This window comes from Protobothrops mucrosquamatus, unplaced genomic scaffold (assembly GCF_001527695.2).
Source record: "Protobothrops mucrosquamatus isolate PMUCROS unplaced genomic scaffold, P.Mucros_1.0 scaffold1540, whole genome shotgun sequence".
Lineage (NCBI taxonomy): Eukaryota > Metazoa > Chordata > Lepidosauria > Squamata > Viperidae > Protobothrops > Protobothrops mucrosquamatus.
In genome coordinates, this window is record NW_015387710.1 from 147,503 (window position 1) to 171,461 (window position 23,959).

Genomic DNA, 23,959 nt, shown 5'->3' on the forward strand with positions numbered 1-23,959 from the left:
TGCCCCTTTCCAAGATGACCCAATGCCAAAAAGCCACTTCTCCATCACCAAGGAGCTCCAGGCCGCTGCCTTTCGATGCCCCTCCCCACCCATAACAAGATGTACAGTTGCCAGCAGAGGCCTCCACCTGAAAGGGCTTTTACAGTAGATGGGATGACCAAGGCACGATCATGCCGACGGGGGTGATGGGAGTTGTAGTTCTGCAGCATCCAGAAGAGCTGCAAATTGCCCCACTTTGACTAAAAGGAGATATGCAGAAAAGGAGATAAAGCCACGGATTGCGTCCCCATTTGATGCCGCGCCTTTACTCGGAGCCATGAGGACTGGATGCATGTTCTCTTTGAGGGCTAGAAGCTGTGTGCCCCTTGGTGGCAGCCCTTCAAACATAGCAGGGTTCCAGTATTTGAGGGGCTGCCCCAAAGAAGAGGGGGTCCACCTATTCTCCAAAGCACCCAAAGGCAGCACAAGAAGCAACGGATGCAAGCTAACCAAGGAGAGAAGCAACCTGGAACTAAGGAGGAACTTCCTAACAGTGAGGACAATTAACCAGTGGAACAGCTTGCCACCAGAAGTTGTGGGTGCTCCATCCCTGGAGGCTTTTAAGAAGAGACTAGACAACCATTTGTCTGAAATGGTATAGAGTTTCCTGCTTGAGCAGGGGGTGGACTAGAAGACCTCGAAAGGCCCCTTCCAATCCTTTGATTCTGTGTTCTAAGCACTGTTTCTCCACTTTGTAGGTGCTCCATCATGGAAGCTTTGAAGAAGAGACCGGACAGCCATTTGTCCGGAATGGTGTGGGGTCTCCTGCTTGAGCAGGGGGTTGGACTAGATGACCTCCAAGGTCCCTTCCAACTCGGTGATTCTGTTCCGTTTCTCCCGGGGGGCGGCGGCGATAGAGGACTCTTATGGGCGGATAGAAAGAAACTTGCTCGCCGGACGGCTTTCTAACGGTCCTTTTTTTTTTTTCTTTTTCCCCCAAGCCCAACGGGGGCCACCCCGAATCAGCCCCGCCGCTTTTGAATGCGCTGGACCCCTTAGAGCCCGGGCGGGCGGGCGGGCGGGCGGGGCTTTCGGGACCCGGCCCCGCCCCTTCATGAATAATGCATCGCCCGGGGGGGGTTAAAAGGCCGGAGGGGCGGGGCTTGGGGCGCATTTGCCGGCGCCCAGGCGAAGCGCGCTGCTCCTCCGTCCGTCCGTCCCGTCCCGTCCCGTCCAGCCCGGCCCCGCCGCCCTCCGGCCCCGCCGCGATGTCGCTGCCCCTGTCGGACTACGAGAAGAGGAAGCAGATCAGCGTGCGCGGCTTGGCCGGCGTGGAGAACGTGACCGACCTGAAGAAGAGCTTCAACCGGCACCTCCACTTCACGCTGGTCAAGGATCGCAACGTGTCCACGCCGCGCGACTACTACTTCGCCCTCGCCCACACCGTCCGCGACCACCTGGTCGGACGCTGGATCCGCACCCAGCAGCACTACTACGAGAAGGACCCCAAGGTCGGCCTCCCCCTCCCCTCTCCCCTCTTCCCCCTCCGCCGGCCCTCCTGCCTACCTCGCGGGGCGGTTGTGCGCGCCGGCTGTGCCACTGCGGGGATCGCTCGCTCGGGGACTCGGACTACAGCGCCTGTGGTGCCCAGCCGGCTCGGGAAAGGGAAAGGGGCGTGAGGATACGAGCTTGCTTGCTTGCTTGCTTGCCCGCCTGGTGTCCCGCTTCCCCAGGACCATCATCCCCTTCTGGTGCAGACTGAGCTAGGACTTAGGACCCTCCTTGAGTTGGGGTTCAACCCCCCCCCCGCCCTTCCTTGCTGGCTTCCTAAAACAGCCCTTCTGCACCCCACGGCTTGAACCCCCAGCTCCTATCATCCCTAGGCGTCCAGTTGAGATGATGGGCTCTGTAGTCCTTCACATCCAGAGGAGAACAGCAAGGACCCTCAGTCTGCATCTGATTCCCCCCCCCTCCCCAGCCAGTTATGGGCAGGCAGGACTCCAAGGGGCTGAGGGGGGGGGGAGGCAGGCAATGTGTGTGTGGGGGGGAGAGATCAAAGCTGCAGAGGGGCCTATTAATAGCTCTATAGCATCGCACAGGATGATGGGAAACCACAGCCCCCGTTTGGGATGGGGGACTGACAGGGGGAGAGCCACCCATGTCTCTGCCCCCTCCCTCCCTCCCACCAGCAAAGAACTCTGTGCACACTCGGTGTGCAAAGCAGGACCACCTCGGGCAAAGCACGGCCACCTTGCACGCAAAGCAAAAAGCCGCCTCCCGAAGCTGGCTGGAGCCCTTCCTGCTTTTCTCTCCCCCGTCCTGCCACCCCAAAAAGGTCCTCGCAAGAGGGGCGCTCGCCCTGCGAGGGAGGTCCTTCCCCCCCCCGTGCAACAGCGCCTTGACTCTTTAAATTTAGCCGGCCTGACATTTGGCGTGAACTTTTGCTATTTGGATCCAGCAATGCTTGTGTCAGCAGGAGCCTTGCAAGAGATATTGGATACCGCTTGCAAACTTACGGAGGGCTGAGTTAGCTCAGCCGGCCGGGAAAAGGTCAGGAAAGGAGCTGCAGGCTGGGGGGGGGGCTCCCCTGGCACAGCTTGGGTGGGGGTGTGTGTCTTGCAGCAGACAAATCTCTCTTTCTGGGGGGGTGGGCATTATGGCTGTATTTGCCCAGTTCCTAGGGTCGAGTGTGTATTGCACGGTGCATTCAGTCCTCAACACAAATGGGTTGCCTTCACACAACCTATAAACTCAGGTTCTGCAGATGCAACCACTGAACTTTTGCACGACTGAGTTAAATACAGGTAGCCCTCGACTTGCCACAGTTTGTTTAGTGACCGTTCAAAATGACAACGGCATTGAAAAAAGGACTGTTTTTCACACGATCATTGAAGCATCGCCAATTGATCAAAATTCGGACGCTTGGCAACTGACTCATATTTATGACGGTCGCAGGGTCTGAGGGGGGGGGGACTCACGTGATCCCTTTTTGCGACCATCTGACAAGCAAAGTCAACGGGGAAGCCAGGTTCGCTTAGTAACTTAACTGCAGTGATTCACTTTAACAACTCTGGCAAGAAAAATCATAAAATGGGGCAAAAACATACTTAGCAACAGAAATGTTGGGCTCAATTGTGGTCGTAAGTCAAGGACTACCTGTATGCTGGGTGAACAGGGCCAAGTAACTTGTTCTTTGCAAAAATACCCAAAGCTACACGTCCAATACATTCATCTGAAACCTGGATACACGTAGTCCTCGCCTTGCAACCAGAACTGGAACCAGAACTTCCGTTGCTAAGCGAGGCAGTCATTGAGTGGCACACAATTTTACCTTTTTTTTCCACAGGCGTTAAGCAAATCACTATGGTTGTTAAGTCAATCCATTCCTGCAGCCGGTGAAATAAAAACCAGTGGGATGGCTGGGGAATTCTGGGAGCTGAACTCCACAAGTCTTAAAAGTTGCCAAGTTCGAAGAGTCCTGGAATAAACCATCATCACAATGAGTGAGACTGTAATAAAATCTTGCGGTACAGAAATCTCTTAGGATTTTCTATCCTGCTAAATTACTGAGGGAGTTAGCTCTGTTCTCCTTCGTTGTTTTCTGGGACTTTCTCTCCAGATGAGGGTTTTTTTTTCCTTCTCCAAAAGTTTTTTTTAGGCTTTTGCAAAATTCAGAGTTTTCTCATCCAGGTCAATGCATTCCCCCTTGATATAAACCACGATAGTGTGAGTCCACGGATTGCGTGCAAAGAGAGGTGCAGTTTACTTAACCGGCGTGATGGAAAATGTAGCATCCGTTGGCCTTGTGAAATGAGGCCTTTTGGAGACCTTGGAAGCTGGAGGGCAGGCTGGATGGACGGACGGACGGGCCTTCTGCTAAAATTTTAAGCCAGACGGTGCCAAGTTTTCAGCTCTGGACAACTTCTCAGGCTTTGCCACTTGGTGGTGAGAACAGCGCTGGAAATGCAGCCCTTTAAGAATGGCCCACTTGGCGTGCAAAGATCAGCTTCAGATAAAAGGACTGAGGACTCAAACTCAGTTCTGAGTGGCTGGGTTTGCAGTTTCACATTAGTCCAGACGTAAATGGGATCATGTGTGTTCATATGTGTTTGGAAAATACAGCTTGCTTTCTTAGTATGTCTGTGGAGAGTCTCAATTATCCAGTCACGCTTGTCCGAAAGGTGCTTTTTTCCCAAAAGGCAACTGGACTTCCATGGGTTTCTTTCTTTGAAAACGTTTCATTCCTCATCTAAGAAGCTTCTTCAGCTCTAACTGGTGGAAGATTTTATCCTCCCATTTCCCACCAGTCAGTTAGAACTGGAGAAGCTTCTTGGGTGAGAAGCGAAACATTTTCAAAGAAAAAACACCCAGTTGCTTTTTGGAAAGAAGCACCTGGGTGATTTTCTTAATAGGTTGTGAGAATTTTTCTACTGTGTTGAAGCCAAATAGGGCTTCTGATTTGGGCACCATTTGATGTAGGAATGCACCAGTGCGTCCTCTTGTAACTCCCCTAACCCACAAAAGCTGCATGCACATAATATAGGTACTGTCCTTGACTTATGGCCATCCGTTTAATGCCGGTCCTTGCCCTTATGACTGTTGCAGAGTCCCTACCGTCAAAATTTGGGCAGTTGGCAACCAGCATGTATTTACAACTGCCATATTCATTTGTTGTCTTCCCAGACACTTCCGACAAGCAAAGTCAAAAAGGGGGAGGAAGCCAGATCCACTTAATGACCATGTTGGTTCATTTAACAACCAGGGCGATTTGCTTAACACCCGCAGAAAAAAAAAGATAAAATTAATGGCCGCCTTGCTTAGCAACGGAAGTTTTGGTTCCAATTACGGCTGTAAGGCGAGGACTACACGTACCCAGGTTTCAGACGAATGTGTTGGATGTGTAGTTTGGGGTATTTTTTTTCAAATTGCAAACTTCCACTTCTTCTTTTTTTTAAAAAAATAAATCTCAAATTTGCAAACTCATCTCCAGTGAAATTCAAACGGCTTTCTTCTTCGGGGAGAGGGGGGAAGAAGGCTTTTTACTGACCCCCCTTTCCCCCCCCCCTTTCTTCTAGCGCATCTATTATCTTTCCTTGGAGTTTTACATGGGACGGACACTGCAAAACACCATGGTCAACCTGGGCTTGCAAAATGCCTGCGACGAAGCCATTTACCAGGTTTGGCAGCTGCTCTTGAACGGATTGGAGGGGGGGGGAGGAAACTGGGGAGGGGGCAGCTTTAGGGAAAGAAGGGATCGCAGAGGAGGGCGAAAAGGTTTGCACCGTTGGCTTCTCCCCCCCCCCCCCCCATATTTTGCATGAAGGGGAATGGTATGGTTTGGTCTAGTGCACAGGTCGGCAACCCGCGGCTCCGGAGCTGCATGTGGCTCTTTGAGCCTTCCCCTGTGGCTCCCAGCCTCCTCTGCCATTTGCAGAGAGAGGCAGAGACAGAGAGAGGCACTTGCCTTCCCTTCTCTCTGTGTGTGTGTGTGTGTATTTGTGTGTAAAGAGTGGACTCACGGTGTTCTCCCACGAGCTGAGAGAGAGAGAGAGAGAGAGAGACCCTTTTGACATCTAAAATGAAGATAATACTGCATATATCCTTTTTTACCTTTATGATATAGTGGTTAAAGCACCAGGATAGAAAGTGGGAGAGGGTGAGTTCTAGTCCAGCCTTAAGCATGAAAGCCAGCTGGGTGACTTTAGACCAATCACCAGGAGATGGTGAGTTCTAGTCCAGCCTTAGCCATGAAAGCTAACTGGGTGACTTTAGGCCAATCACCAGGAGACTGTGAGTTCTCGTCCCGCCTGAGGCATGAAAGCCGTCTGGGTGACTCTGGGCCAATCACCAGGAGATGGTGAGTTCTAGTCCCACCTTAGCCGTGAAAGTCTGCTGGGTGACCTTGGGCCAATCACCAGGAGAGGGTGAGTTCTAGTCCTGCCTTAGCCATGAAAGCTAACTGGGTGACTTTAGGCCAATCACCAGGAGACTGTGAGTTCTCGTCCCGCCTGAGGCATGAAAGCCGTCTGGGTGACTCTGGGCCAATCACCAGGAGATGGTGAGTTCTAGTCCCATCTTAGCCGTGAAAGTCTGCTGGGTGATTTTGGGCCAATCACCAGGAGACTGTGAGTTCTAGTCCCGCCTGAGGCATGAAAGCCGTCTGGGTGACTCTGGGCCAATCACCAGGAGACGGTGAGTTCTAGTCCCACCTTAGCCGTGAAAGTCTGCTGGGTGACCTTGGGCCAATCACCAGGAGAGGGTGAGTTCTAGTCCTGCCTTAGGCATGAACGCCAGTTGGGTGACTCTGGGCCAATCACCAGGAGAGGGTGAGTTCTAGTTCCACTTTACCTACGAAAGCCAGCTGGATAACTTTGAACCAATCACTCTCAGCCCTGGCCACCTCGCAAGGTTGTTATGGTGGGAAAAATAGGAGGAAAGAGTATTATTTATGTTGACCATTTTGAGTTATTTGTAAAAATAATAAAGGAGGAATACAAACAAAGTATCCAAAACAACCACCAAATAAATAAATATTTTTGGGTCCCCAAACTGAAATTATTCTCCCTCTGCAGCTGGGCTTGGATATGGAGGAGCTGCAGGAGATTGAAGAGGACGCCGGCCTGGGCAACGGAGGGCTCGGGCGACTGGCAGGTTGGCATCAGCGACGGGCAGATCGCGACCCAACAGCGCTCTCACTTGGCAGGCCAAAGTTCCTGCTGCAAAGATCTTGTATGATTTTGCCTTTGGCAGCAAAGAACTTTGCTAGCCCTGTTTGCAACTAGACCGTTTTATTCAGGGGCGACGTTTTCATTAGCTGATCAAGCGACGAGTTGCTGAAAACTTCGGCCTTTGAATAAAATTGAGTTATTTGTAAAAATGATAACGGCGGGATACAAATAAATAAAAACAGTTGGTTCATTGGAAAAAGATGTTCCCAGTTTCCCCTAATTTTAAAATCCTTCCTGTCGGGAGGGATTTTACAGACAAGGGCACCTCAGCTTGAAAAAAACCTTACAATAATTAGAGTGGGACCGCCAAAGGTCATCTAATCCACCCCCTGAATTGCATAGAGGTGACCATCTAGAGTGGCTGTTTCCCACATCCCACTTAGCCCACTTAGGGAGATTGACCTATAATGTATTCATCGTCCTGAGCTTTGTCAGGTTGTTTTTGTACACTAGACTATTGTGCAAATTCAGCCTGGGTGTGTTGCACAAACCCATCCTGACGAGAACTAACAAGAGAGAGTTCTTAAAAATAAAATGCCATCTCATTTGGGTTGAGTGCAGCGCCTGAGATGGTCTCACAGACCCTCCATGGTGTTTGCTTGCCATGAATATGGAAGAGATTAACCCTGTCTGCCTTCGAAGATTTCCTGTTGGTCTCCTTTCCAAGTTTAATCCAGCTCCGTATTTTAAGGCCATTTCAGAATAACCACTAGCTCATACAGATTGGGGGGGGACCCTCGTGTCTCCAATGTGCCACCCCAAAGGATCACTTAGCCAGCGATCTCTACAACTCCTTCGTTTCACGAGACAGACTGGGCCTGGTTCGCACAATCAGCGAAACCCCAACGTGGCTTGTTTCTTTCTATCGTTTGTGCTATTGAACAAACCATAGTTTTAGATGTTGAAACCAAACCACCATGTCTTACTTCAAACTCACTTTAAAGCAGGGGTGTCCAGTCTTGGCAACGTGTGGGCTTCAAATTCCAGAATTCCCCAGCCAGCCATGCTTTAAGCCAGGGGTCTTCAAACTTGGCCCTTTTATGACTTGTGGACTTCAACTTCAGCATGGCTGGCTGAGGAATTGTGGAACTTTGAAGTCCACAAGTCATAAAAAGGCCAAGTTTGAAGACTCCTGCTTTAAGCCAAGGATATCTAGCCTTGGCACCTTTAAGACTGGTGGACTTCAACTCCCAGCAAAGCTGGCTGCGGAATTCTGGGAGTTGAAGTCCACCGGTCTTAAACTTGTCAAAGTTTAAAATGTACCTTAGCTTGGATCCTGGTCTTCTTTCAATTCTGGTCTTGTGGTTTTCACCATCGCCCCCCCCAGCTTGCTTCCTGGACTCCATGGCGACTCTCGGCTTGGCGGCTTACGGCTACGGCATCCGCTACGAGTTCGGCATCTTCAACCAGAAGGTCTTGGGGGGCTGGCAGGTGGAAGAAGCCGACGACTGGCTGCGTTACGGGAATCCCTGGGAGAAGGCCCGTCCGGAGTACATGATCCCCGTCCACTTCTACGGACACGTGCAACACGGGGAGGGAGAAGTGAAGTGGGTCGACACGCAGGTAAGCGGCTTTTGGTCAAGGTGCGGGTGAGTGTCCGTGCACGTCCTTGCGTTTTCTCCACAAAAGCCACCGCTTCCCAGGGATACAACCCATCGTTTCTCTTATCCAGCATTCTGACTGCATTCACACAACACCTTTCACTTAATCTCCCATTGCTCCTGTTCTGAGCTCCTACGGGACAGGAGGTCCTTGACTTACAACAGCTCATTTAGTGACCGTGCAAAGTTAAAATGGCACCGAAAAAAAGTTACTTATGTTTTTCATGCTTAATGACTGTGGCAGCATCCCCAGGGTCCCGTGATCAAAATTCAGACGCTTGGCAACTGACTCATAGTTATGACGGTCGCAGAGTCCCCTTTTGCGACCTTCTGACAAGCAAAGTCAATGGGGGAAGCCAGATTCACTTAACCACCATGTGACTTACTTAACAACTGCAGTGATTGTCATAAAATGGGACAAAACTCACTTACCGACTGTCTTGCTGAGCCACAGAAATTTTGGGCTCCATTGTGGTCGTAAGTCAAGGACCCCAGTTGGGATGAGAATCTCCATTGCTGAGCCAGGCGGTTGTTAAAGGAGGAGTGGCTGACGTTACGTCTTTTTTCGTGGCAGTTGTTAAGCCAGCCTATTGTTTGCTAAGCAGCAGTTTAAACTGGAAACCAGAAATAAGGGATGGTTTCCTGTGGAAAAAAGTGCAAAATTGTGGTCACATGTGCTACTGTAAATGGCCATAAATGAAGGCTTATTGCCAAGTCCCCAAATGCATTCATGTGATTGTCGGAGGGGGGCTGTCACAACATAAAAACTGAATTATAAGTAGCTTTTGGGGGGGTGTCTGTTGTAACCTCAAACGGTCCCTAAGCGTCTGGTCGTCGGTTGAGACCGCCGACATTAATATTGTATTACTATTATGACTTGTATTAATATTGTTAATATTAAACTCCGTAAAATTGTCAAAGGCACCTTGGATTGATTTTTCCAGAGGGAATCACCTGTCTGGTTCGGATCAGTTCAAAGGTGCTGCTTCAGACGAGGCGGAATAATCCTCAGGTTCTTTTTCCCCCATCGTTTTAGTGAACTGAATTGATATTCCTGACAGACCAAACAAATTAAATTGGGGCCGACCGGCTTAAGCTGAGCTAATATTCCTAGACCTAAAATTGGGTTTTTGGTCACAATGAATATCTCAGAGCCTTGACTTTATTTCTTTGGCAATTATTCCTGCTCAGGCTTTTAATTCCAAAATTACTTCACCGGTGATGGAGGGAGGGGGAGGGGAGAAAAAGGTGGCTGCAAATTAATCGGAAAGGAAACGAGAGAACCCGGAGGAAAAGGCGGAAGCAGCTGGGTGGCTTCCTGTTACTGTCAGCCTCTGTCCTGTGGCCTTCAGAGCAGGGCCAGATGTTGCATTGAAGGCTTAGCAGACTTTTTTTGAATCTATCTATCATCTGTCTGTCTGTCTGTCTCTGTCTGTCTGTCTATTTGTCTGTCTGTCTATCTAATATATATCTATATCAACCATCTATCATTCTATCTATCGCTCTATATCTATCATCTATCATTCCATTTATTATTCTCATTCTATTTATCTATGTCTGCCTGTCTGTCTGTCTGTTATCTATCTATCTATCTATCTATCTATCTATCTATCTATCTATCTATCTATCTATCTATCTATCTATCTATCTATCTATCTATCTTAGTGTTCTATCATTCTATTTATATCATCTATTTATCTCATTATCTCATTCTATTTATCTATCTATATCTATCATCTCTGTTGTTCTATCTATCTATCTATCTATCTATCTATCTATCTATCTATCTATCTATCTATCTATCTATCTATCTATCATAGCTATTTATCATGTATCTACCATCTCTATTTCTCTCTCTCTCTTCTATCGTTCTATCATCAACCTGTCTATTGTTCTATTACTCTGGATCTCATTATCGTTCCATTTATTATTCTCTCATTCTATTTATATCTATCTATCTGTTGTTCTATCTATCTATCTATCTATCTATCTATCTATCTATCTATCTATCTATCTATCTATCTATCATTCTATCATTCTGTTGTTCTATCATTCTATTTATATCATCTATTTATCTCATTCTCTCTCTCTCTCTCTCTCTCTCTCTCTCTCTCTCTCTATCTATCTATCTATCTATCTCTCTATCTATCTATCTATCTATCTATCTATCTATCTATCTATCTATCTAATTAATATTGATAGACATAATATTAAACATGATTAGAAACAAAATCATGAGAGGGTGAAAGCCAGGATGTTATATGTGCTGCAGCCAACCACAGGATCTTTCGGATCAATGCAAACACCAGGTTTTGAGAGCTTTCTAGCAGGATTGAGGCCAACCTCACTTCACAATAAAACTCCGGAGGGCAGGGGCCACGGCAGAGAAGGCTCTTCTCCTGGGTCCTGTAGGATGAGGCCCTCCACACACACCTCTCCTCCCAGATCTGATGCAGCTGGTGGTCATCATCTGGTGACCATCTGGGTAGATGTGATCAGGGGGAGGGAGCTGGTCCCTCGCAGATCCTGGTTCCATGGGCCTGAAAGGTCAAAACCAGCACCTTGAATTGACTCAGAAGCAAACCAGCAACCAGTGCAGCTCACAGATCCAAGATGTAAGGTGTGCCATCCCAGTTTGTGCCAGTTGAAGCTTCTGGATACTTTTCAAGGGCAGCCCCAGGTAGAGCACGTTGCAGTAGTCCGTTCAAGAGGGGACCAGGACCTTCCAACGTTAGGATTTTAGATTCATTCTGCAATAGCTCAGGGAGCAGAGAGTCCCTCCTAGCGACTGATCGTGGTTACTTATTCCCCTCCCCCTCCCTCTTTCCATGCAGGTGGTGCTCGCCTTGCCCTACGACACACCCGTGCCTGGGTATCGCAACAACACAGTCAACACCATGCGGTTGTGGTCTGCCAGGGCCCCCAACGAGTTCAACCTGAAAGATTGTAAGTAGCACCGCCCCGAGATTCGAACTGATCTTGGGTGACCCACAAATCCCAGGAACCCTGGGGAGGTGGACCGGGTTCTTCATGGAATGAAGTTCCCTTCTACAGGTAGTCTTCGACTTACCACCACAATTGAACCCCAAAGTTCCGTTGCTAAGCGAAACACTTGTTAAGTGAATTTTGCCCCATTTTACGACTGTTCTTGCTCTTAAGTGAATCACTGCACTTGTTAGTAACACAGTTGTTAAGTGAATCTGGCTTTCCCATTGATTTTGCTTAGAAGTTGATCACATGACCTTAGGATACTGCAACCGTCATAAATGAGTCAGTTGCCAAGTGTCCAGGTTTTGATCACGTGACCACGGAGATGCTGAAATGGTCGTAAAACACGAAAAATGGTGATAAGTCTCTTTTTCCAGTGCCGTTGTAACTTTGACGGGTCACTAAATGAACTGTTGTAAGTTGAGGACCGCCTCTACGGGGTTGATGCTTGTTCCAGGTTTTATCCCACAAAGACCCAAGAGAACCAAAGTGTTTTAAATCGAGGTTTCCCAACCGTGACAAGTTTAAAATATGTGGACTTCAACTCCCAGAATTCTTTACTCGCTGGGGAATTCTGGGAGTTGAAGTCCATACATCTTAAAGTTGCCGAGGTTAGGAAACCCTGATTTAAATAGACGTGATAAACTCAGAAACACGATGCCTAAGCAGATTTTCTTCAGTTGAGGCACCAGCACCAAGAAGGCCCTGTTTCTAGTCCTAATGATCTTTTTGTTTTAATTTTGAAGTATCCTCTGGTTAATTAAATTATATTAACTTATCTTTTTCTCCCCATTTAAAAAAAAAAATCTTCCCTTCTTCAGTCAATGTGGGTGGCTACATTCAAGCGGTGCTGGACCGGAATTTGGCTGAGAACATTTCCCGTGTTCTGTATCCCAATGATAACGTAAGTATCTTTTTCTGGGCTTTTTTCCCCCAATGTGCCACTTTTAAATCAGTGTTTTTCAATGTCAGCAACTGTAAGACACGTGGACTTCAGCCCCCAGAATTCCCCAGCCAGTATTTGCTAAATTCTAACTCCCATGGTGCTAAGCCAAAAGGTGGGGAATGATGGGATATAAAGTCCAACACAAAGGAGGTCATCAGTTGTAGGAGGCTGACAAGGAAAGAGAATATTTGTTTCTTTAAAGGCAGTTTGAAGTTTGTATAGCTTCAGGAAAAGGGACTTGCAATCCGTCCTCGAAGTTACGACCACACGGGATCCTAATTCAGGCACTTAGCAACCCATTTATGCATTTATGATAGTTGAAGTCTCTTGCGGTCATGTGATCGGTTTGCCACCTTCCCAATCAGGAAGCCAGATTCACTTAACAAGGGTGTTATTCGCTTAACGACCATGTGATTTACTTAATGACTGTGGTAAAACGGTCGTAAAATCAGGTCCTCGGTCCCTTCTTCTCTGTGACAACTGCTCAAACATTGGAAGATCGCTGTCGTGTCACCCCAATCCTTCCCTTCCTTAGGCTAAACACCCCTAGTTCCCTTAACCATTCATGGTATGGTTTACCCTCCAGTCCCCTAACTGAATCACAGAGTTCGAAGGGACCTTGGAGGTCTTCTAGTCCAACCCTATACCATTCTAGACAAGTGCCTGTCCAGTCTCTTTGGAAAAACCTCCAGTGATGAAGTGCCCACAACTTCTAGTTGCAAGCTGTTCCACTGGTTAATTGTACTCATTGTTAGGACGTTTCTCCTTAGTTCCAGGTTGCTTCTCTCCTTGATCAGTTTCCATCCGTTGCTCCTTGTCCTGCCTTCTGGTGCTTTGAAGAATAGCTTGACCCCTTCCTCTTCTTTGTGGCAGCCCCTCCAAATATTGGAAGTCTGCTATCATGTCTCCCCTGGTCCTTCTCTTCCCTATGTCCCACAGAACATAGAATAATAGTGTTGGAAGGGACCTTGGAGGTCATCTAGTCCAACCCCCTGCTCAAGCAGGAGACACTATACCATTTCAGACAGGTGGCTGTCCAGTCTCTTCTTAAAAAGCTCCCATGATGAAGCACCCACAACCTCTGGTGGCAAGCTGTTCCACTAGTTAATTGTTCTCACTGTTAGGAAATTTCTCCTTCATTCCAGGTTGCTTCTCTCCTTGATTAGCCTCCATCCGTTGTTTCTTGTCCTGCCTTCAGGCACTTTGGAGAATAAGTTGACCCCCTCTTCTTTATGGCAGCCCCTGAAATACTGGAAGGCTGCTGTCATGTCTCCCCCAGTCCTTCTTTGCACGAGACTAGACTTTGGAAAACAAGGTGACTTCTCTTTCTCTCTCTGCAGTTCTTCGAAGGCAAAGAGCTGCGTCTCAAGCAGGAGTATTTCGCGGTGGCCGCAACGCTTCAAGACATCATCCGCCGGTTCAAATCCTCCAAGTTCGGCAGCCGGGATCCTGTCCGCACCTCCTTCGATGCCTTCCCAGACAAGGTACCGGCAAGAGCACCTCAGCTGAGCGGCAGCATTGGCCAATCTGCATCCCAGGAAGTTGGGTGGGTGGGAAGGCTCACCGGATGAACCTCGGGGGTTAGGGTCCCAAGGGACCAGCAGAGACCCCAGCTCAGCTTGGGGGGCGGCGGCTCTTGATTCAGCCCCCTTTCCTCTCCTGCCTTCTCTGTGAGCAAGAAGAATAATTTCCTTGCTTCCTCCGTTATATCTCCATCTTTGGTCTCTGGCCAGCCGTGGGGCTTGGACCTAGAGGGTGCAAGGGGGGGGTCATACCCAACTGGATGGAGAATTGGGGCTTTTTTTTGAGTTGCTTTGTTAAGGGAGAGGCTGGTGGAGAAGAAGCTGGAGGAATTATGTTAGATCTATTGGGGATCAGTCTTCTCAGCTGTAAAATGGGCCCAAGGACACACGCAGTGAGAATGCCGGTGGGTGCAAGCTGAGCTCAGAGTAGAACACAGAACGACAAAGTCATAAGGGGCCTTGGAGGTCTTCTAGTCCAACCGTTCCCTCCGTTGGGCTGTGTTTTGACAACTGCAGGTCGCCATTCAGCTCAATGACACACACCCTTCGCTGGCCATCCCGGAGCTGATGAGGGTTTTGATGGATATTGAGAAGCTGGACTGGGATAAGGTAAGAGTCCTTCATTGTGCAAAAAAAAACAACCCCAAAAGACTGTATGGCTCTTTGGCGTAGGAATTACAAGCCAAGCTGAGGAAGAATTAGAGTAGTTAAATGAAATGAGCATAAGAAATGACTGAGGAATAGCCAAGAGAGTATGAAGCAGTGCAAAAAAAAAAAAAAAAGAGGAAACAAAACAAATTGTCTCTTTCCTACTGCACCACAATTGCCACATTTGAGTTGTGTTTTTGGGGGGGTTTTGCTCAATTTCTTTTTAAAAATTTTAAATTTTTCCCCACAACAACGATCTGGTGAGGTAGGTTGGGCTGAGAGAGAGACTGGCCCAAAGTCATCAAGACACTTTTCATGCCTAAGGCGGGACTAGAACTCACCGTCTCCTGGTGATTGGCCCAAAGTCACCAAGCCGGCTTTCATGCCTAAGGCAAAACTAGAACTCATAGTCTCCTGGTGATTGGCCCAAAGTCACCCAGTTGGCTTTAATGCCTAAGGCGGGACTAGAACTCACCGTCTCCTGGTGATTGGCCCAAAGTCACCCAGTTGGCTTTAATGCCTAAGGCGGGACTAGAACTCACCGTCTCCTGGTGATTGGCCCAAAGTCACCCAGCTGCCTTTCATGCGTAAGGCAAAACTAGAACTCACCGTCTCCTGGCGATTGGCCCAAAGTCATCCAGCCGGCTTTCGTGCTGAAGGAGATTGGTTGAAAGTTCGCACCTGTATTGTGCGAACGATTTGTCCCTCAAGCAGACTTTGCTCTCTCCCCGCATTGCAGGCCTGGGACGTCACCGTGCGCACTTGTGCCTACACCAACCACACCGTGCTGCCAGAGGCGCTGGAGCGCTGGCCTGTCCACCTCTTTGAGACCCTCCTGCCGCGCCACTTGGAGATCATCTACGAAATCAACCAACGTTTCCTCGACGTGAGTGCAACCCCAGCGAAAAGCCAAACAACTCATAGTTTGGGCAGTAAGGTAGATCAATATAGACTGCTCCTGGACAGGGAGAGCATCAAGATCACGTGAAGTGTTAGTTCCACTTTACAACGCCTTGGTAAGGCCACACTTGGAATGCTGCATCTGGTTCTGGTCATCATGACGTAAAAAAGATGCGGAGACTCTAGAAAGAGTGCAGAGAAGAGCAACAAAGATGAGTAAGGGACTGGAGGCTAAAACATATACGGAACGGTTGCTGGAATTGGATATGTCTAGTTTAATGAAGAGAAGGACGAGGGGGGACATGATAGCAGTCTTTCAGTATCTCAGGGGCTGCCCCAAAGAAGAGGGAGTCAAGCTATTTTCCAAAGCCCCAGAAGGCAGGACAAGAAGCAACGGATGGAAACTCATCAAGGAGAGAAGCAACCTGGAACTAAGGAGAAATGTCTAATCAACCAACAGCTTGCCTCAAGAAGTTGTTGGTGCTCCATCACTGGAGGTTTTTAAGAAGAGATTGGATAGCAACATTTGTCTGAAATGTTAGAGGGTCTCCTGCTTGAACAGGGAGTTGAACTAGAAGACCTCCAAGGTCCCTTCCAACTCTATTATTCTATATTTTAAGGGCCCAGCCAGCCAATCAAACCCATTTCCCAGCTACTCCATTCCAGCTGGTTCTCTCGTCTCTTCCTCCTTCTGCATCTCGGTTGCTACTTGGGTCCCTCAGAGAGATCTGGTTGTTCTCCAACTGTTTCCAGGGATTACGGTGGCATTCCCACATCAGCCCCACCGCCGGGGAAAGCCTCACCAGGGCTGTGTGTGAATCCAGTCCTTTGTCATGAGTCCCTTAACAGCATCTTTGGGGGGGGGCGTTCCCTGTCTTCTGCAGAAAGTCTACGCCACCTTCCCGGGAGACCTGGACCGGATGCGCCGCATGTCCATGGTGGAAGAAGGAAGCGTCAAACGGATCAACATGGCGCATCTCTGCATCGTGGGTTCCCACGCTGTCAATGGAGTCGCCCGTATCCACTCCGATATCCTGAAGGCCACCGTGTAGGTATCTGGGGTCTCAGAGCTTGGGGTGGGGGTGGGGGGGGGTTTCCTCACACAGAGACAAAGAAGAGGAGAGCAGATCGGAGCCTTGTCAAAACCAGGAACAACAGACTCCCTTGTGCAAAAGAGGGGTTGTGTGCAGCCCACGAAAATACAACCGGAAGGAGGTGCGAAAGGGTTGAGCTGCTAGCTCTATTAGGGAGCCCTTCTCTCGAAACTGAGCAGGCACTGGAACACAGAAAGTCCTCAGATTATGACCACAGTTGAGCCCAAGCGTCCCATTGTTAAGCCAAACGTTTGTTGAGTGAGTTTTGCCCCATTTTACGACCTTTCTCAACACAGTTGTGAAGTGACTCACTGCAGTTGTTAAGTTAGTAACGTGGTCGTTAAGTGAATTTGGCTTCCCCGTTGACTTTGCTTGTCGGGAGGTCGCAAAAGGGGATCACCGCAACCGTCATAAATGCAGGGGGTCCTCGACTTACGACCACAGTTGAGCCTCAGATGTATGTTGCTAAGCGAGACGTTTGTTAAGTGAGTTTTGCCCCATTTTACGACCTTTCTTGCCGCAGTTATTATGTGAATCACTACAGTTGTTAAGTTAGTCACACAGATGAGGCTTCGGGTTAAGACTATAATGAAGCTGGCTAACACTGTAGTTGAAGACAAAAATTCCAATTAAGATTTTAGTTAAGACTAAGATCAGGATCTTGGCTAACTCTAAAATTGAAGACAAAAATTCCAATTAAGATTTTAGTTAAGACTAAGATCAGGATCTTGGCTAACTCTATAATTGAAGACAAAAATTCCAATTAAGATTTTAGTTAAGACTAAAATGAGGATCCTAGCTAACACTATAGTTAAGATGAAGATTCTGATTAAGACTTTATTTAAGAGTAGGGTGAGGATCCTGGACTGCAGATGAGACTAAAATTAAGTCAAGTTAGGGAAAAGTTGAATCCAAATGCAGCCCCACTCATGGATAATTCTTTGCCTTCTTCGGAAAGAAAATTTTGTTTTTTCTTCTTTTTCCATCTTTGCTCACCCCGTTGCCCTGCATTGTACGCTCTAATTATTGCCACTCTCTTCCCCAGGTTTAAAGATTTCTACGAATTTGAACCGCACAAGTTCCAGAACAAAACCAACGGAATCACACCCCGCCGGTGGCTGGTTTTATGCAACCCCGGGCTGGCCGAGGTCATCGCTGAGGTGAGCCTGTAATGAAACACCATCTCTCTGCTGCAATCCATTCTTAGCTCATCCCCAAAATATTCTTTGTTGCCAAATTTATGGAGGTTTTTTAGCCTGGAGGTTTTTAGCTGGATGGACCGGTCAATAGAAATTTGTTTACGACCTGTCTTAATAGCCATTTGCTGCTCTGGTTTTTAATAGATTTCCTTTTGGAAAAAAAACAATCCATGAAAACACCCATTTCCCTTTTGCCATTGGCAGTTTTCCCTAATATCGATCTGTTTATATATAGCCTACTTTTTCTTGAAGATGGTGAAATCCAGGAAGCTGGACTAAGAGAAAATGATTAGCCCAAAATTTACCCAGCACGTCCTGGGATCAAGCAAGGAGTGAGACATGAATATCTTAAATCAGTCCACTATTTACCTGCAAAAGATTTTGTCTGTACTTTCCCCCAAATATCTGTTTTGGTCATTAATTTCCCATCCTACTTTTTTTTACTTTTCTCTAAACGGCAGGCAGTTAACAACAATCAACTAAATTAGATTAATTTGATTTGGTTGAAATCAAAACGAACGACTAATTAAATGATCTGGTTGAAATCAAAACGAATTACATTAAATTTGCAAACTCTTGTTTAAGATGCTAAGCCGAGTTAGTGGCATTTTGAGTTAAGGTCTATTGGTCATGGTTTACAGTTTAGCCAGCCCACCGTGGTTTATTCGGTGAACGTTGGTTATAAAAGCATGGCTTGACAGACTGTCTGAAGTGGGGTTTTTTGTCCCTTCTGTTGAGTTTTGGGTGTTGAAATTTGCTTAGCGATTCCCAAATTTTGTAACAGAAGGGTAGTTAACAGAGTAACAGGGTTGGAAGGGACCTTGGAGGTCCTCTAGTCCAACCCCCTGCTCGAGCAGGAGACCCTATACCATTCCAGACAAGTTGGTGTCCAGTCCATTCATAAAAGCCTCCAGTGTTGGAGTACCCACAATGTCTGGAGGCAAGTTGTTCCACTGGTGGATTGTTCTCATTGAGTCTATGCAGGGGGACTCCTCTTTCCTTTAACCCCCCCCCCACACAGAAAAGGTCAGTCCTAGTCTTGTGTGGTGGGGGAAAAAACACTCTGCCCATGCTTAAAGACATTTTCAGTTGTTGGGTTTGATTTTTGACTGTGCTAGGTATCAAATAGTGTCTGCAGTGAAATGGACCTTATTCAGAGGCTGAAATACTTAGACGACCAAAACTGAGCCCCAAAATGGACGTTTGTTAAGTGAGTTTTGCCCTATTTCAGGACCGCTCTTGCCACATTTGTTAAATAAATCACCGCCGTTGTTAAGTTAGTCACAGGGTTGTTAAGTGAATCTGGCTCCCCCATTGACTGTGCTTGTCAGAAGGTCACAAAACGGGATCCCGGGATCCCTGCAGGACACTGCGACCGTCATAAGTATGAAGCAGTTGCCAAGCGTCTGAATTTTGATCATGTGACCCTGGGGATGCTGCCAAGGCCGTAAGTGTGAAAAACGGTCACAAGTCACCATTGTAACTTCGAACGGTCACTAAAGGAGCTACTGTAAGTCAAGGACTGCCTTTATTCCTGCAGGAGAGATGAGGGTTTTTTTCCCTGTTTGTTTAACTACTCATTTAAAAATAGATTTTTATTTTTTTTTAGGGAGAACGTGTCTAAAAACGGGGGGAATATGGATACGGGATCATGGAAAGACCTGGCTAAAATTCCTCGTCCGCAGCTCTGACTTTACTTCCTGTAATTTCCTCTCTAGCGCATCGGGGAAGATTATATTTCTGATCTGGATCAGCTGAGGAAGCTTCTGAATTTTGTGGATGACGAAGGTTTCATCCGGGATGTGGCCAAAGTCAAACAGGTGAGGAGGAAGAAGAGGAGGGGGGCTTTTGGCCAGGCTGACCCCAAACACAGCTAGCCCTAGACTTGCCGCCACGATTGAGGCCAACCTTTATATTGCTAAGTGAAAAATTTGTTAAGTGTGTTTTGCCCCACTTTACGACCTTTCTTGCCACTGCAGCTGTTAAGTTAGTCATGCGGTTGTTAAGTGAATCCGGCTTCCCCATGGGCTGTGCTTGTCCGAAGGTCGCAAAAGGGGATCACGTGACCCCAGGACGCTGCAGCCGTCGTAGATACGAGTCAGTTGCCAAGCGTCTGAATTTTGATCGCGTGACCCTGGGGAGGCTGCAATGGTCACAAGCGTGAAAAACGGTCCTAAGTCACTTTCTTCCATGCCGTTGTAACTTCGAACGGTCACTAAACAAACTGTTGCAAGTCCAGGACTACCTGTATACTGTTGGGGCTGTTTCCCTCCCCTGTCCTGGCTTCTTCTTGGCAAAGCAGGAATTTCAGTTCTGTTCGGGCAGCGGGGTCCAGCATGGGATGAATATAAAAAAAGGGGATCAGCCCCAACCAGAGCAGAGAATTGCACAGCAAATTTAAAACTCAGAAACTTGCAGGTCTAATTGTACTGTGCCCCCCCTTATACTCCAGTGAATTAGGGAGGTGTAGCTTCCAAATGTTATCGTCCTTCCCTGGACCTGGAAAATATTTCAGCCCCTCTTCCTTTCTTCAGAGCTTTGGGGGGGGGAGGGGTTGCTGCTTTGTCTGGGCTCCGCTCAATCCCCTTCCTTGTCTTGTCTCCCCCCCCCCCCCCCCCCCCCCCCCCCCCCCCCCCCCCCCCCCGCTTTTAGGAGAACAAGTTGAAGTTTTCTGCCTACCTGGAGAAGGAATACAAGGTCAAGATCAATCCCAACTCCCTCTTTGACCTGCAAGTAAAGCGGATCCATGAGTACAAGAGACAGCTGCTCAACTGCCTGCACGTCATCACCCTTTACAACCGTGAGTGCCGGTCTCCAGCTGCGGCTATGGGGAGAATCATGGGGAGAATCAGCCCCCTTTTCTTTCAGGATTCTCCCTCCCCCATCTTTGCTTTGACAGTGGTCGAGTTTGGCATTCTCCAGGTGAAATTCAGATACTTCCTTTTGTTTTTTTGCCTTCCTTCCTTCTCTTTCTCTCTCCTTCCTTCTTTCCTTCCTTCCTTCCTTCCTTCCTTCCTTCTCCTTCCTTCCTTCCTCATTTCCATCTCCTTCCTTCATTTCCATCTCCTTCCTTCCTTCCTTCCTTCCTTATTCCCATCTCCTTCCTTCACTTCTCTCTCTTTGTTTCTCTTTCAATTTTCTTTCTTTCCTTTCTCTCTCCTTCTTTCTCTCACCCTTCCATCCTTCCTTCCTTCCTTCCTTCCTTTTCCTTCCTTCCTTCCTTCCTTCCTTCCTTCCTTCCTTCCTTCCTTCCTTCCTTCCTTCCAATTCCTTAATTCCTTCCATCCACCCCCAAATAACCAAGGGCACATTTGAAGCTCAGCTCCTTCCAATCTTTCAAATTATTCTGTGGCTTAATATATTGGGCCAGCCCAGCCTAGCCTGGTTGATAAATTATTTCATGATTGTCAGATTTACATTCCCCCCCCCCTTGATTTTACTTTGTCCACTTTGAGCCCACCCCACTACCATCCCGCTCATTTTTTTCCCACCACAACGCTGTGATGAGAGAGACTGGCTTTCACGCCCGTGGGAAGACTAGAACTCACCCTCACCCAGTTTCTAGTCAGCACCTTCCCGCCTGCCTCAAACTGCTACTTCTCAGAAAGAGCAAAGGAATGAGTTTGCGGCGCTGTGTGTTGCGCGAAACCTGGATGTGGGTGAATGCAGGGCTTCTGGCTGAGTTGGTTGTGCGAATCCTGCCTTTGAAAGGACTTGCAGGGAGAGACTGGAAACGGAAAGAGGATCAAATTGGGGAAGGCTGAGCGTCCAGGAAGGGGCTGGTGAAAGAACCAGAGGGGAGAATTGAGGGGACCAAACTTTGCAGGGCATCGCTTGGGGACCGGCCTTTGTCTCTCATCTGACTGTGGACTGTTCTTCTCTCCCCCCCCACCCCCCAGGAATCAAGAGAGAACCTAACAAGCACTTTGTGCCCCGGACGGTCATGATTGGAGGCAAGGTGAGAATGGAAAGCAGAGTTGGGGAAGATGGGAGTTGAGATCTTCGAGGCAGGGGATACAGAGAGAACATCTGCCCGGTCTCTTGGCCTCTGTCAGTCTTCCCAGGCATGCCAAACAGAAAACACGACCAGTTGAACTAATTCTGCTTTGTTGTGAGGCTACGTTAATAGGGCTTGCAAGTCTGAAGGTACCATTTTTCCTCCGTCAATTTTAATCCAGTACAGCCGGTCCTTCCTACGTCTCTTCCACTGCCTGTTAGGCCACTGAGGGCTCCTGTCTCTTCTCTGATGACCTCTTAGCCAGCCTCTCCTCCCTTTGTCCCCCAAGGTTGTTCACACATGGCGCTATCACAGCATCTGCCCAAAGCTGAAAGGAGTTCCTTTTTCCTACCACAGTTCTCCAGATCTTTTTAGGAACGTCGATTAGGAAAAACACAAGATTAAATTACGGGTAATCCTCGACGTACAAGCGTAGTTGAGCTCCAGATTTCCATGGCTACTCAAAGACAGCTGCTTAGTGAGTTTTGCCCCATTTTACGACCTTTCTTGCCACAGTTGTTAAGTGAATCCCTGCAGTTGTTTAGTTAGCCACACGGTCGTTAAGTGAATCTGGCTTCCCCTTTTGACTTTGCTCGTCAGAAGTTTGCAAAATGAGCCCAGGACACTGCAACCGTCATAAATAGGAACCAGTTGCCAAGCATCAGAAATTTGATCACGTGACCATGGGGATGCTGCAAAGGTCATTAAGTGTGAAAAACAGTCGTAAGTCACTGTCTTTGGTACTGTTGTAACTGCGAACAGCCACTAAACCAGGGGTAGGCAACCTTGGCTCTTTTATGACTCATGGACTTCAACTCCCAGAATTACTGAGCCAGCATGGAAACCTCTCCCTTTCCCCTCAGCCACTGGCTCAGGAATTCTGGGAGTTGAAGTCCATGAGTCCTAAAAGAGCCAAGGTTGCCTATCCCTGCACTAAACAAATGGTTTTAAGTTGAGGACTAGCTGTATAAGAATTCCAGCCTCAAACTGGCGTTTCTCAACCTTGGCCCCTTTAAGATGCCTGGACTTCAGTTCCCAGAATGCCCCAGGCAGCATGCTTGAAGAGGGATGGGCTTCCACAATTGTCCATCCAGCATGTTTTAAGACGTCTGGACTTCATCTCCCAGAATTCCCCAGCCAGCATGGCCATTGGTAAGATTTCTGGGAGTTGAAGTCCACCCATCTTACACTTGCTGAGGTTGCCAAACGCTAAATTAACCCAACATTCTCTGCTCCAGAAGCAGAACAAAGAGATGTCCTGGCTTTTCCTTGTAAACTCTTAGTAGGCAGAAGAGGTGTTTCTCCTCCAAGTTGGATGGGGGGGGGGTCCCCAAAGGGAGGTTAAAGCCCCCTCTTATCCCCACAGGCGGCTCCCGGCTACCACATGGCCAAAATGGTCATCAAGCTTGTTACCTCCATCGGAGACATCGTGAACCACGATCCCATCATTGGTGACCGACTCAAGGTGATCTTCTTGGAAAACTACCGGGTCTCCCTGGCTGAAAAGGGTATGTCTTGCTTTCTGCTCCCGTCTTTGGCTGGGATCTCCTGGCGTGAATTGTCAAGGAATGCTTCTTTACACGGTAGAGTGTTAAAACCTTGGAACTCACTGCCACAAGATTAGATGAGTGGAATGTACAGACTCCGGTTTCCTTCCCTTGCACTGGGGATGGCTTCACAGACATGCAGAAGAAAATTCAAGGTGTCCTGGCTCGTTTTGAAGCCAGATCATCCCACCACCACCTCGAACTTCACACACAGGGTGTTGTAAAAGTCTTTAATTTAGGCGGCTTTGAAATGGAAACGGTGAGATTTGCAGTGCAATGAGATGAATTCTTGAAAAGTACACGAAGGTCTGATTCAAGTCAAGTTTGAGTCTTGGGGATTTCATTGACAACTTTTAGTTCTTGGCATTTCCTGGTGGTGTCCTTTCCTCCCATTCAAGTCCCGAGCAGTAAGCTGTGCAATCCTATAGCTTCGACGTGCAGCCATGGATGGCGGCTCATGAAAGCAGCTTCCTTGGTTGCTAGAGTTCTGCAACAGTTTTAATCATGGCTGGAATTTGATAGGGCGGCTTTCATGAGCTGTGGGCATGTGCACCGTCCGTTGCCAGCATGCGTGGTGAAGAATTGCAGAGTCTTAGAATCCAGCTGTAACTTTAGGCTAAGATTTCTGAGTTCGGCCAGCTTGGTTAAATGGTGCCTGTTTTCAGAGGTGGCACCTGTTCCTCTGAATCCTACCAAGGATGAGGGATGCCCAAAGAGGTCATCCACTCTTTCTATCCTGCCCACGCAGATTAAATGCTTCACTATCCACGTGAGACAAGCCGTAGTTACTCAAATGAACAGATCAAAGA

General features: G+C 48.0%; 1 protein-coding gene across 1 annotated transcript; it reads left to right on the forward strand.

Moving 5' to 3' along the window:
• Positions 1-1,216: 1,216 nt before the first annotated feature.
• Positions 1,217-23,111, forward strand: PYGM (glycogen phosphorylase, muscle associated; the record flags this gene model as incomplete). The annotated part of the gene is made up of 15 exons (XM_015822372.1): positions 1,217-1,490; positions 5,055-5,156; positions 6,552-6,630; positions 8,035-8,270; positions 11,143-11,254; positions 12,118-12,200; positions 13,583-13,726; positions 14,282-14,374; positions 15,153-15,299; positions 16,198-16,361; positions 17,453-17,567; positions 19,325-19,426; positions 20,259-20,406; positions 21,506-21,564; positions 22,970-23,111. Coding segments are annotated over exons 1-15 (1,969 nt in total), but the record flags the coding sequence as incomplete, so codon positions are not given.
• Positions 23,112-23,959: the final 848 nt, after the last annotated feature.